This window comes from Typopeltis vanoorti, chromosome 17, assembly GCF_054136105.1.
Source record: "Typopeltis vanoorti isolate ZY-2024b chromosome 17, IOZ_Tvanoo_1.0, whole genome shotgun sequence".
Lineage (NCBI taxonomy): Eukaryota > Metazoa > Arthropoda > Arachnida > Uropygi > Thelyphonidae > Typopeltis > Typopeltis vanoorti.
The window spans coordinates 75347020-75362605 of NC_143565.1; the positions used below are offsets into that span (position 1 = coordinate 75347020).

Consider the following 15586-nt stretch of genomic DNA (forward strand, 5'->3'; position numbering starts at 1 on the left):
TGATAAAAAGTACCGGGAGGGCGCCATCTGTGAGTATAAAAAGAGAAGGAAAATAGGCCTACCAACACCTGCACATAATGATGAAACTATTTAAGACTGGAAAGTATACACTTTTCGAGATTTCTTCTATTCGCAAGAACACCTACCCCACTTACCTGACCTCAATCAGATCGATTCATTTTTCAGCATCGGTGAGACAAAGACCTTTATTCAGATTCAAAGTCAGTTTGATTCCTTAAACGGAAACACCCATCCATTTTCGCATGAGATTGGTAACTCACTATCAGTTGAAAACATAATACACCTCATTCCCCAGAGAAACACTAATTATTTAAGTTCACAGCATGATTCTGAGATTCATGTAGTGACCTTTACATCTTGGTTAAATTGGCGAAGACTATTAAAATGATAATGAATAAAATTAGATTTATATAAAAAATAGCGACCTGACTTTCATCTGACTCAGTATGCCTGCTAATTCATCTTCGGATGGAAAATAGAATTTTCCATCCGAAGATGATTCCATTTTTCATTTGAAGATTTATTTATTTATTTTATTTGTAATGAAAGCAAGAAGAATTATTTTCGTTATTTTGGATTATTTTAGAATACTAACATTTCTTGTTTTTCTCATAAAAATGTTAAATATCGGAGTGTTTTGAATTAATTAATTAAGATGTGTTTAATATGAATATATTTTAATTTTAAAGAATTGTTTTATAATTTAAAATAAGTAAAGTGTTCAAATCCTGATGAGCAAAATGAGGATGACATGACACTGTCCCAAGCATCTGGCAGTTTTAAAATCTTTGTTTAAAATTAGGAATATACTGTAAAGCATATACTGATACCCAGAATTTGCTGATTCACAATCTTATTGCAAATCAGCCAAAAAAAAAAAAAAACCGTCCACCCAAAAGGGTATTAGTCAGAATATTTAAATACCCTGAAATGCCTTGTTCTTACTCAAGTATACTTTGTTTGCCTTTGTTATCATTAACCACGAAATTTAATCAGCAACTGTAGGCAAACTATTTTATTAAATATTTAATTTATATATTTTTACCACTTGTGTGGTGATATGCCATTAAAAGTGTTTAACTAATGATCGTTGGAATTTCTTATATTGTTATTTGTATAACTATAAAAAAATCCCTCCTCGATTCACCAGATAATTATTCTAATCGAATATAGCTTTATAATATTCACATTATGGTTGATAGAGTGGAACTATGTGATAATCATAATCATATCGTGTTTCTTTAACTCATTACAGGCAGAAGCTAAAAATGCAACTCCAACAGAATATGGTTTGATAATTGGGATTTACCAGTTAACAATCTTCATTTTTGCCCCGGTATTCGGACAGTTGGCAAGTATTAATTTAATACATATACATTTTCTTAAAAAAAACTAGAATTTCTTGTATTAAAATGATAAATGATGGTCGTCAAAGCAAGTACAGATAAATTTTCCAATTTCCCGTATATTGAAGAAAAGAACCTTGGAAATTAAGATTTTATGGATGCATTAATTAATTATGTCACATCAAATCTTTGGATTTCAAATTACGTTTTATGAAAACCTTCATTGCACTCAAAAAGTTGCGATGAAAGTTTTTATTAAATAATGCTACGTATCATTTTCAGTGATTTATTCATTACATCATGTACCGAATCTTAAAACATTCGTGTTCTGGTTGTTCTCCTAATTTGAGGTGCATTTCGCAAAAAATGTTTAAGGCACCTCTTTAAAATTCTATCTTCCCATTCGTTTGCATATAACAGCTCTGCTATATTCTGGATGAAAATGCTTATGACGTTTAGCAATTAGAACCCTCATAAAAATTGTAAGTGTAATTTTAATTTTGCTTTAAATTGATCTAATTTTAATTGAAGTACTAAACTGCAACCCACGGATCAAAACACAATTAAATTTTTAATGTGTGTGTGTGTGTGTGTGTGTGTGTGTGTGTGTGTGTGTGTGTGTGTGTGTGTGTGTGTGTGTGTGTGTGTGTGTTGATAGCTGGTTAAGAAGAGAGAGGAGAGGACTTCATAATCAATTAAATCTATTAATAATCTATTAAAATGCATAAGTTAGAAAAAGAACATCTCTGAAAAGTGGTATAAGTGAACACAAAGAGAGAGAGAGAGAGAGAGAGAGAGAGAGAGAGAGAGAGAGAGTGAGAGATTGAGAATGCACTTACACAACTGCTAATCTTTTACACATCTTAAATATGTCTAAGGTTAGACGTATTTAAGATGTCTTTTAGATATGTGAAAGATTAGCAGTTGTAAATGAGACATAATGTTTATAATCAGAAAATGGCCAAGTTTTCTCATAGCAAAGGAGAATATACATATCTTCCAAAAAATGGCTCGGTTCGATTGATCTGGTAAGCGATGACTTCATTGTAAGTAAAGTACATTTTACGATAATTTTTATACTTATTTGTTCGGATGCTATGAGATTGTGAAATTCCAAATTAGTTAAGAACATTGATTGATTCAAGAGCAAAGTGACTTTATTTAGGTGGCTGTAAACTGGTCTAGACGATTTGCTTGACAAAAAACAATGTCAGTCTCATTGCTTTTGATCATACCTTTATATCTTATCAAAGATTTTGATTATATTATTATATAAAAGTGACATAATACAGTGTATTTTGTTGTGCGCTAGAAAGATATAGAACATTGAAAATATTTTTAGATTTGCCGAAACACTGATGAGTTGAGCAAAGCAAATATATTAAATAATCTATTCTCCAAAAATAATCACATAACTAAGTGTTCTTTATTATAGCTTACGTCTGCTAAACAGAGCAAAAGAGAATATGTGTGTTAGTTTGTTCCTTAATTAGAGGATGCCAGTGAGGTTCCGTCTGTTGTGTGTTATTACTTTCGTATTATAGACAGACCGCTCGGCTTCTTACCGATTTCCAAAGTATGCCTTCTCGTTGGGAATAAATTATGCCAGAGGATTTATTTATTTTTTAAATAATAAACGTTATTTGTTATAACTTATATTTCAATAAGATAGTTTCATAAATAATCCTAAAGTTAGAAAATTTTTACGCAGAATAAAAGTTTGTTTATTCCCCATAGCTCAGAAACGTCTAATTCAAAATTTATTCATCGACGAAAATACGATTAAAATTATCAAATATGGTATAATCATTGAACATTATATAATACTAATATATATTTTCAACAGAAATATATAAATTCTTAACATGCATTTCTTTTTCAAGATAGCATACGTAACACCGAAGTTTATGTTGAACGCAGGAATATTTACAGTTGCCATTACTTGCATTCTGTTCGGGTAAGTATAATTCATGTTTATCATATATTTTAAAAACTATTAACTATCTGTGAAGGGTCACTATTAATTCTTTGTTAGGTTTTAAATTGGACAGTTGATCTTGGTTCATCAGTACATTTCATCTTGCTGACTTGTTTTGGTTCCTTCGTGATCTATATGCTTCAAGTAAAATGCGCAAGAAGTAACAAGGAAGTGCAATTGCACTGTTTCTTTTGTTAATATTGCATAAAGATATCATGCATGCAACATAAATAATTGCTTCATACATACCGGCCGCTGAATTAGAAACCTTTTATTTAGATGTATGTAAACGTCACTTACGTATATACAGAATACTTGGTGGTTGGTATTTGTACCTGTTTTATCAGAATGGTGTTTTTGTCATTTTCACATAGTGCCTGAAAAAGTATTATTCTATATTTAGAGACAATTCGATGTTTTCAGAGCAAACTATATTTGCTAATGCAAATTCACTTTCCACAAAGTAGTATTATAAGTATATATGTTTGAAAAGTTGTAATAAATGAGTTGGTATAAGTGGAAACAAAATATGGCAAGGCAGTAATTTTTTACACTTGGCTGAATTCCATACCCATTCTTTCGCTATCAACGTCGATATTTTTGTCTGTCGAAAAGAATCATGAAATTATTGTTGTGGATAGATAAGTGACCGGTCTTTTGATAGCATTCCTCCTAAATGGTCCTTTCAGAATGTGTTCTCTAGTTTTAGTGTTTATGCTACCTCCTAATCAAGTCATCGTCTCCTTTCCAGATGATACATTCAATTCTCTTATATTTTCATTACTTTTTTTAAACATAATTTCTTTCAGAGGAATTTTCAGCTTAGCAAACAGGATGGTGTATGGATCATCCTATGCATATTGAAAGGAAAAAATTCTGGAAACTGAGACAAGCTATTTCCTTTCTGACCTTCTGTGAGAATCCTCGTAAGAGAAGACTGAATGTTCCGATATTCTATTACTTATCTAATAGATCGTAAGACTTTAATCTGAATGATTTTTTTTTTCAAAGTTCATGGTCGGCTGGATCAGAAATCTCCGCTGTCTTCTCAACTGTACAGTTCGACTATAATTGTGATATTTCGCTTATCTTTCTCTTCCAATAAAAAAAAATCCTCTAATCCTCAAAAAAGGAATAGGCACAGCTCTTTTAGCCATAACTAACTTGTTGAACAATTGAGGTAAGCATCCAACTCCGACCTTCAGCCGTCACTAATATTGAGCTCAAGCTATAAATGTACCAAGGTATTCAGGGAAAAGAGAGAGAGAGAGAGAGAGAGAGAGAGAGAGATTATGGTGATAAGTGACTCTGTCTTATGATCGTAAATCCTAATTGTCATATATTAATATGAATCGATTTTTTTTGAGCTGCAAAGTTAAAATACCTAGTTTTCGAGATAAAAAAACTCTTACTTGCCTTCCAATAGTAAATATTAAGTAACTATTTTTAGGAAAAATCTCGAGGTGATCGAAAATTCAAGATAATATTGAATTTTCCTAAAAATGTAATGATATTTAATAAATAGAAGTATCATATGCTGAAAAGAATAAGCATGGATAAGACATGTCACTAAAATGGTCCAGGATTCCAATATCCAAATCAAAAACACTTTTTCCACAGATAATAGGTGATTTGAATCTATGCAGTAAATCTCACATAAACTAATTATTTACTTAGTGCAAGTTCTCATATTTGTGCATCGAATGTCGAACGTAAAAATGATGATCATAAAGGAAGAATTCAAAATGCAATTGTTTAAATGTTATTTCAAAAAATGCATTAGACTTCTTCAATCAATAACTTTTAAGGTATTGATAGGTAGCAAATGCTTAGGAAATATTGGCAACACCCTGCTTCTTAGGCACCATATGATTACAAAGTACCAGCATATATTAAAGTATATTAAAAAAAATCCATACAGAGTAATTGTACATCATATTTTTCAGCATGTGTGGACATCACGGCACTTGACAATTTTCTGACTCGCACTAATAACTGAATTTCATTTTTCAATGAATATTTCAACTGATAATTCTGTTCGACACTGATATATAACTATTTGGGCACTGCCATACTGATTTTTGGTATTGGCTTCTAGTACGTGATATTTTATGGCAATACCAAACGCTATAAATTATCTAATCAATAGTATCTCTGGAGGGATTGTTGATAATATTTCAGCTGTAATAAGTTATAATTTTAAGAAAGTGGATATGAAGGAAAAGTGTTACACAGGAAGTTAGCAAGTTTAGAGCTGAACTATGTAAGAATGGCTGCTGTGTAGTACTATTATTATTATTATTATTATTATTATTATTATACAGGCACATCCATGGAGTCCGTAGAACTCGTCACGAGAGGTCCAATTAAACATTAATCAACAATTATCAATTCCTTACAATATCTGTCATATTTTGCCTTGAAATCATTCACCGACAACGCATACACAAATGACTCTGGTAATCAATTCACTCATTCGCCACTTTTCAAGCAAAAAATCTAGTCTTCACTCCCTTATTAACCACACTCTTACTCAATTTACTCAATTTCCATGGATGACTTCTAGTTTTCCTCACATTATACGTGCGCTAATGTATTTCTTCCACATCGATCCTATAACCCACCCCAAGCAACTTATATGTCTCTATCATATTCCCCCCCTCTCTTATTTGCCGATCATCTTAGTAACTCGTCTCCGAATTAGCTCCACCTCATCCACATCTCCAAGAAACCCAGGTGACCAGATCTGTGCGTAATAATCTAGAAGTTATCAAAGCCTTATAGAGTGGAATAATAACCTTCTTAACTCGGCATGTCAGAGTGTTTTGCAATAACCAGATAATCCTATGATCTGTTTTGGCCACATTTGCTATATCCCCTTTGAATTTCTCTTTCCTATCCACCAATATTCCCAATTCACTAACTTCGTCAAGTTCCTTGGGCACAGTCCCATTAATATAGTACATAGTTGGTAATCTTTTCACACCAAAATGCATAACCTTATGCTTTGCACATCGAATTGGAATCCATTCTTTTTTGCCCATACTTCCAATCTATTTAAATCATCCTGTAAAATATCAATATAATCGTTACTGACTATTACTCTAACTAATTTTGCATCAACTGCAAACAACTGAAGTTCCTTACAGATTATTTCCTATATTATTAATAAATAAATCAAACAGTAGTGGCCCATTTACAGAACCCTGTAGCATGCCACTGGCTACAGCCCTTTTTGCTGTGTATCTGTATAAACTACTATCTGGTATCTTTCCATCAACCAACCAATCTCACACCCATAATCACCAACTTCATATCCATACCTATTTCATGTAATTTATATATCAGGATTCTATGCGGTAACCTATCAAACGCCCTTGCGAAGTTCAACAGTATGACCGTGTAGCCATTCAGTTGTTATCATATTTGTAGAAAGTCTATTGCCCACTAATTGTATATTTGCCTGTTAAACTGCGTTCATTCTCTGATCGAATTACATTTAAGAGGATGAAAAACCGGAGTTTTTCCACCATCAACTGAAAAAGCTCATATGAACATTTCTCTTTATATGGACTTTTTCCATTGATAGGAGAAATGTCCATCCACTTTAAGATAGTATCTGGATTATTCTGTTGATTTATTATTGGATTATGTATTATCTGAATTATTCTCCATGCCTTTTAGCACTAGAGTGTCGGTGTTTATTTTTATTTTTTTATTTGTTTGCTATTTATTGATATTGTAGCATAAAGTATGCAATTTTACTCATTTATTTTTGATGATATAACGATATATATTTTATAATTAAAATCTTTTTCGGTCCTCGAATCGTTTTTATCAAAATTTATAACTTACTTCAGTATAATTTAATTTCATATATTTCGTTCACAGTTTATTGGACAAGACAACTCCTGGTGTTTCTTTCGTAGCTCTCGCATTTGTAATACGAGTAATAGAGGGCGTAGGTGCAGCAGCCATGAGGACTTCCACTTATGCTATAATTGCAGCTAACTTTTCCAACAGAATGGCTACAATATTTGTGAGTTGGTAACTATTATATGTTTGTGTAAGAAATAAATGTCATATACTTCCATTATCTATATCATAATCTTAGATAATTTTGTTTAAAAATATTTTAAAGGTCGCTTACTTTATTATTGTTTCATTTACGATGAAACGTTTCTCTTTACACAGACACTTGTTTATATGGCTTAGGGATACAACTGAACACCAGAGGGTCCGTTCTCAGACTCCATAGAATTGTCCATTCTATTCTTCAGCATTGAAAAACTAATATACAAGGGTGACCATAAAATAACTTTCCCTCTTTGGAGGCATCTGTAGCTAAAACCAATAAACGGAATGAGGCCAAATTTTATATTGAGTCGTTTGAAGGCATGGGGAGATGATTTCCGCGAAAAAAATATTTAGTACCAAAAGTCGCCGATAGAGGGGATATTTTGGCACTGGCAGAGTCGAAAACAAGCGGATAATTACATTAAAGGCAGATAAAATGGAATAATAATATTTCGACGGTGTAAGCGACAGCCGCGTCACTCATTCCAGCTGGTTCGCAACTTGCATGTCTTGAAAGAGAACATAAAATGGGCTGTTATGAACATCCAATCCGACTCCTTATGCTCAGCTGTAGAGCATCGCACACCGGATGCAATTTTTTGTACACAAGAAAGGTCAGCACATTGAAAATCGTGTATGTGGTCCCGGAGACCCTGATTCTGATGAATAAAACATTATTTCCTGTGAGTTCAATCACTACATTAATTTCTGTCTCTCGCAAGGTGTTGTTTTAGTTTTATTATTCTTATTATCATTGTAACGAGCCACACATGCAGCTGGAATGAGTGACACGGGTGTCGCTTACACCGTCGAAATGTTATTATTCCATTTTATCTGCCTTTAATGTAATTATCCTCTTGTTTTCGGCTCCGTTAGCGCCAAAATTTCCCCTATCGACGACTTTTGGTACTACATCTTTTTTTCGCGGAAATCATCTCCCCATGCCTTCAAAAGTCTCAATATAAAATTTGGTCTCATTTCGTTTATTGATTTTAGCTACAGATGCCTCCAAAGAGGGGAAGTTATTTTATGGCCACATTAATCAAATAATATTGACAATATTTTTGTACTCTATATAATGCTATTCACTTACTTAAATGATTATATACATCTTTACATCATCATCATATTCCTGCCATGTACCCTCAAGGGGTGTAGAGGGTACATCTTTATACATCTTTATACATCTTTACTCAAAAATATATTTAAATTAAAAGAGAACATTATTTTTATTTTATTAAAATAAAATAAAAATACTGCATTATATTAAAAATACGAAATTTATAAAAACAAAATTGTTTAAAACATTATAGAATTTTTTACTGGGATGTATAAGGGAAACATTTTTACTCACAAATTTTCAATTTAAAGCTATATCAGATTTGTTTTCTTCATGAATCGTCCTTTATGAATGAAAAGTTGTAAGGATTATTACACCAATTTACATAAAAGTGTACTATATAAAATGAAAAACACTAGGTCAGTCAGTGGTATGAGCAATTAGCAAACGATGGTAAAAGTAAATTAGAATTTATATTCAGAATATTCTTGAAAGGAGGAATCACTAGTTGAGTAAAAGACGGCGAAATTTCGTTAAGAGCGATTTTGAAAGATATGCTATCGTTTATGGGGATATCACGAAAGAAATAGCCATTATGGTAATCGATGGTTGTGATTCATTTATTTAAATTCCAGTAAAGCCTTCATTAGTTCTTCACGTATGAATCACCTGATTAAAATGAAGCAAACGGGTATTCACATTTATTTAGTGAGGTGAAGAAAAAAAAGTAGTTGATAGGTCGATGACACAAAATAATATTTAGAGAAGAGACATTCAGTCATCAGTTGGCCAGGCCCTGAACAACCACAGGCTTGGGGCTTTCGTTGATCAGTGTCTTCATTAATTATTATCCAACTTCAATGATCTTATAAATTTGGAAAAGCAGGGATTAAAATTTAATAATGTAAATATCTGCATATTTGATTTGGACAGAAGCCGAATAGAAAATCTTTGAAAACAGTTACTGAATTTAAGGAGTTAATTTAATTCATAACAAATAAATTCAAGAATCGGTAAAGAAACAACTGGTAAAGCTCAAAATATTTTTCTTTTAATTAAAAGGACTTCACTTAGAGAATGAAAAATAATCACTCCATTACTCAGTTATGAATAACAATTTTATTAATAAATACACATAATCCAATGTGTGTGTGATTTCCATTGTATCATAAAATTTTCCATCGTTTCGAAGCATTTTGCAACTAAAAATGTCCGATTTAAAACGAACCGGAAGTCACTCGATAACTGCCTCCCAAATTTCTGTTTAAAAACATTTAGCTAGATCGGAGCAAACGGAGATATTAGCTCTGCTGTTGATAAAGCAGACATAATAGGTACTTGACCCATTTTCAGCGAAATGTACCTAAACACGGCTCTCAATTTATTACTATGGTTATAACTTATATCACTATACAAGAATATTAATGCAAAATGCATATTTTTATGGCTATTTCTCCTTATTTTCATACGTGTTTAAATATAGAAAATAACTTCTTATTTTGTAAATAAACATTCTACATTATCAATGTAAATTCAAGCAAGGAATTCTAGACAAATTGAAATAAAAATTGTTAGCATTTGGCAGAATCGCATGAAACCATAGGGTGGAAACAAATGTTCTCTCTACATTCAGTAATGTAGAATGTGCCTTCGTACTGTTAATAACTCCGTAAATGAATAAGCAAATTTCCGACCAGAGGAAAATGGGGTCAAGTTGAATGGTTGATATTTCTATAACCGTGCGATTATCTTGCATAGTACAAATCTCCTATAGGTCCACATAGAAAACTATTGCTATGGATCGATACCACGAATATAAATGAGTTTAATGTCACTATTCTTTGCACCTAAAATTCATTGTGAACTTTCTACTACTTCTACAGATATAACGAAACAAAACGATCAGCTGAACTGACTTGGGAAGTGGCTCACTTTATGAATGCTCCATTCAGAAAAGCTTCAATGCCGAACGACAACTAGGAAATTGTGACTAAATGGCGAGTATACTGGGTTCTGCGCCGTGGTATTGATTGTCGGATGAAAGGATATTGACTGTGCATGGGAAGCATTTAAAAAACACTTCAATGGTGCAATATCGGGATATGTCCCGAGAATTCGAAGAATAAATAGGGTAGGAGTGAAATGGATGTGTAACCTTATTAAACAAGAGATTTGTAAAAAAAATATTATATCGAAGAAATACCATGTGCATAAGTATGATGTCTATTATGAATATTATAAGGAGCAGGTCAGAAGAGTGATAACTACTGTATACGGAAAGCAAAGTCTGAGTATGAAAAGAAACTGCACTGTAAGATAAAGATAATCCAAAACAATTCTATCTATATGCTGCACGTAAAAGAAAGAATTAATATGAAAGAATAACTCGGCTGAATGCAGGCGGTTAAAGATGCAGAAGTGATTGTTCGACTAATGAACTAAAATTTTGTTAAAAGTTTTGAACCTGGTGTAAGCAACACTGAGTTCACTGTTACCTCTTCACTGTAGTAAGAAACTCAGGTGTATACAGAGGAGGGATTAAAGCTGTTGCACAAACTGAATAAGAATTCTGCAATAGGGACTGATGGGATATCAGCACGGGTGCTAAAAGAGTGTTCAGCTGAACTGGCTATTCCTTTGACCAGACTATATAATTTGAATTTCAGAACAGGGAACATTCCACAGGAATGAGAGGAATGTATGGTAATCCTATTGCACAAGGATGGTGCAAAGCCTGATGTATCCGACTATCGACCTAACAATATCTTTGGAGTGATGGTAAAGATTTTGGAAAAGTTGGTTAGGGCTCGCAATCAGAAATGGATTGAAAGAAAATCCTCTACTTTGTAATGAACAGCACGGGTTTACTAAGGGAAGGTCATGTTTGAGCAACTTGCTTACAATAATGTTATTTAATAACTTGCTTATAATAATGTTATTTTCTTTGAGTTAGATTATTGTCTAACTTAATGGTAACATTGGAAAAATGGATACACAGTGATACTTTTGATGTGCAGGTGATAATATGTGGCCTTCCTAGATGAGACCCCGACTCCCTGGAGGTCTCTCTTAATAATCATAAAAAATAATAATCTACAATAATCAGGGAGAAGCCTAAAATATTGATTTCCCTATGAACCGAGATAAATTACTGATCACCGCAATGTCAGTTATATCATGCGTTTTAATTCATGTTTATTTTATTTAATATCCCTAGTCTATCCTCGAGACATTTTTGGGATTTGGCCTCATTACGGGACCGACCTTGGGAGGAGCTCTCTATGACGTAAGTACCATAACGTTTAATAGTTCCTGTTGCTTTTATGAATGGAAGTATTCTAAAAGAGTAAATCTAAAAATCTTTGTCAACATTTTTATTTGATATATTTTAGTATGAATTTGCATTTGAATATAATTCTGTTGCCTTTATCTTTTCACTATCATATTCTTCACCATCACTGTGTATACTCTTCACTGTATTACCGCGGTGAGTCTGTTGCAGCGGTATGAAAGTGAACAGTATAGAAGGAGGGCCAAAATTGCTAATGATTTTATGCGCGGATTATGCAGGAGGAGTGGTGTGGATGTGTGGAGTGAGTTCGATAGGCGAAAGGATTTATATAAGATGGATGGTTTGCATTTGAATGAATTTGGTGTACGGAGACCTGTAAAGGTGTTGAATGAAGTGAAAGTGGATGTGTAGAATCAGCGAAACTAGAGTTATTAAGGGGGTGGGGGAGTAGATATGCAGACTTTACGGAGACAGTTGAATGTATGAATGTGTGTAATATGCCCGAACGAGTACGAAGGACAACAAATCAGAATGGGATAGTTAGTATAAGGCATCAAAATAGGGATGGAACTAACGGGCTTCTGCAATTCATGTATACTAATGCCAGAAGTATTAGGAACAAGAAGGAAGAATTTTTGGCCTTGGTCGGCTCTTCCTGGCCACAGGTCATTGGAATTAGTGAAACATGGCTGACGGAAGATGATATAGCTAGTGGGATTGAATGTGAGGGGTATGTTATGTTCAGGAGTGACAGGGAGAACAAAATGGGGAGAAGTGTTATTGAAGTTAGCTGATGAGCTGCAGCTAAGGGGAATAGAAGTTGAACTGCAGGATAGAGAAAAGAGCATATTTGAGGTTATTTGGTGTGAGATTGAGACTAGAAGAACAAAATATACAGTTGGGTGCTGCTATAGACCAGGTGATTCAATAGTATGCATAAGCAAATAGAAGAAATGAGTGGAAGCAGGGTAATTATTATGGGAGATTTCAACTATGGTAACGTTGATTGGAAAGAAGAGGACACACGGGAGGAAGGAATTGGATTTTATTCGGTTATTAAGGGATAACTATCTGCGACAACACGTAATGGAACCTACCAGGGGCCAGAGAGTGCTTGACCTAGTAATTGCATTTGAGAATTTGGCTGTAACGAATATGACCACGTTGCCACGAATTTGTGGGATGATCACAGGGTCTTGACTTGGGAGGTGGCTAAAGGTATGGAATTTACAATTAAGACAGGGTACATATGGAATTATCGGGCTGGCAGTATGACAAACTTAGGAGTTTGATTAGTTCAGTGCCATGGCATGTAAAACTGCAAGGGTTGGATGTTGATAGTGCATGGGAGACGGTTAAGAAGTGTTTGCAGGAGGCAATGATTAGAGTCCGAATACCTAGAGTCGGAATAATAAATTAAGTAGGAGTTAAATGGATGAATAACACCATTAAACTTGAGCTGCAAAAAAGAAAACAACTGTGGAGGGAATTTAAGGAGAAAGGTGACCGGCAGGTACATGAATGGTATAAAGCGCAGGCCAGAAGGGTAACGAGTGTGGTAAGAAAAGCAAAGGCGGATTATGAAAGAACATTAGCCGTGCAGGCTAAAGAGAATCCCAAACAATTTTTTCGATATGTTGCAAGTAAAAGAAAAATTGTATATGGCAGAATGATTTTAAAGAATGCCGATGGTAGGGAGGTAACTGAATCAGATGATACAGTGGAATTACTGAGCGAGCAGTTTGCAAGAGTATATCATCCAGGTGGTGACATTGCAGGAATGCATGAACCAATAGCTTATATGGGAATTGTGGTGAATGAAGTGGAGGTGAATAGTCTATTACAAAACCTCAATGTCAATACATCTGTGGGATTGGATGGTATACTAGCTCGTGTCGTACGTGAAGCGGCTAAAGAATTTTCAGTGCCCTTGACCATTTTGTTTAATTTGAGTCTCTGGTCTGGGTTAGTCCCGAGGGGGTGGAAAGAGGGGAAAATAGTTTCATTGCATAAAGGAGGTTCCAAGCATACTGTTGTGAATTACCGAACAATCAGTATATCAGGAATCGTTGTCACGGTCTTGGAGAAAATAGTCAAGAGGAAATTACAGGATTGCATAGATGAAAATGGGTTACTGTATGAAGGACAGCATGGTTTTATGAAGGGTAGATCATGCCTCAGTAACTTGCTCACGTTTTATAACACAGTGACGACTGAACTGGATAAGGGTAATGGGCTTACAGTGATTCTACGGGACCTTGCTAAGGCCTTTGACAAGATACCACAGAATTCTAATCAGTAAACTGCAGTTTATGTGGATGGATATAGGGGTGGTGAGATGGAAAGGTGGGTGGCTGATGGAGAGATATCAGAGAGTGGTTTATTCAGGAATAGAGTCCAAAACACTGCCTGTGACTAGTGGTGTGCCACAGAGTTCTGTTCTTCGACCACTACTGTTCAATTTGTTCATTAACGATATAGGAAATGATCTGAGAGGAACTGTTCATTTTTTTGCTGATGATGCAAAGTTGGGTAGAGCAATTGTGAGTGCACAGGATGTCAAAATTTTGCAGGATGATTTGGATAGTTTGGAGGACTGGGCTAAGGAGAATGGATGTCAACTTAATGTGGCAAAGTGTAAGGTTATGCATTTTAGGGTGAAAATATTAGCAGCAGTACATAACATTGGTGGAACCGTACTCCAGGAGATTGATAAGGCCAGGGATTTTGGAGTGTTGGTGGATAGGGAGTTGAAGTTTAGGGGACACATCGCAAACATGGCTAAATCAGCTAATCAAATCACATTGGTTTTGAAAAATACTTTAACAAGCAGAGACAAACAGGTTATTGTTCCTCTGTATCGAGCCTTGATAAGATCCCAACTAAGCTACTGTGCCCAGATATGGCGCCAGGGTTTCTTCTTGATGGGAAGAAGGTGGAGAGGATCCAGAGACGAGTGACAAAGATGATAGCAGGTCGAAGATTTGTGGGTTGCAGAAATTGGTTGATAGGCGGAAAAGGGGTGATATGATTGAGAAAATCAAATTACTGAAGGGTTTCTATAAGATTAATTCAGAAAATATTTTTGAGAATAGGACTGGTGGTGGGAGGACTAGGGGCCATACATGAAAGCTGGGAAAGAGTGTGGTTAGCAAGGGTGTTATAGCTAGGTTTTTTACTTGGAGAATGGTGAATGAGTGGAATAAGCTGCCAGAGTCTGTTGTGGGTGACATGACTGTGAATGAGAAAGGCGAGGTATGATGGATACTGTGTGAATGTCGAATAGTTGTTCTTGACATGATGTTAGGGCCTCCCTCGATGAGTCTATTCACTCCTTGGAGTTGCTCGTATTAATGAATTATAGTATGAACTTCCGAGCATATGATGAATCTGTAGAAATCTGTTTTCGGCTTTTACCGGAAAGCAACGCTTCACTGGTTATTTACACCATTTCAAACATGATATTGTACCGTCAGTGTCATAGCAGAGAAACAATTGTGTAATTTTTTTGAATCTATAATTGTAGCAATGGACAAGTTTCGGGTGTAAATGAGGTAAAATGTTTGTTATTTCATATTACTCATGTATTATCTGGTATGACAAATATTTTCCTCATATACATCCGAAAATTATCACATTCTGTGAAATTCTCTTCAAACATCGACTCTCAGAGGCTAACGATGCAAAAATGGTTCTGTTGGTATGCATTTAAAAAACTCTGGACAATATTGCAGCCATTCAAACTCAATTGCTGTTGATCTTTGCATTTTTAGGAACTTTTTACGATCTCATTCACGACTATGTGAATTACA

The 15586-nt window shown here is 34.5% G+C and overlaps 1 protein-coding gene across 1 annotated transcript in view; it reads left to right on the forward strand.

Moving 5' to 3' along the window:
- The first annotated feature begins 3261 nt into the window (after positions 1–3261).
- LOC150097505 (MFS-type transporter SLC18B1-like) overlaps positions 3262–15586 on the forward strand; it is a 50724-nt gene continuing 38399 nt past the window's right edge. The window contains exons 1-3 of the mRNA XM_090407540.1: positions 3262–3324; positions 7237–7384; positions 11700–11768. Coding sequence (XP_090263666.1) covers positions 3275–3324; positions 7237–7384; positions 11700–11768 — 267 coding nt within the window. The 5' untranslated portion in view covers positions 3262–3274. The remainder of the gene's footprint in view (positions 3325–7236; positions 7385–11699; positions 11769–15586) is intronic.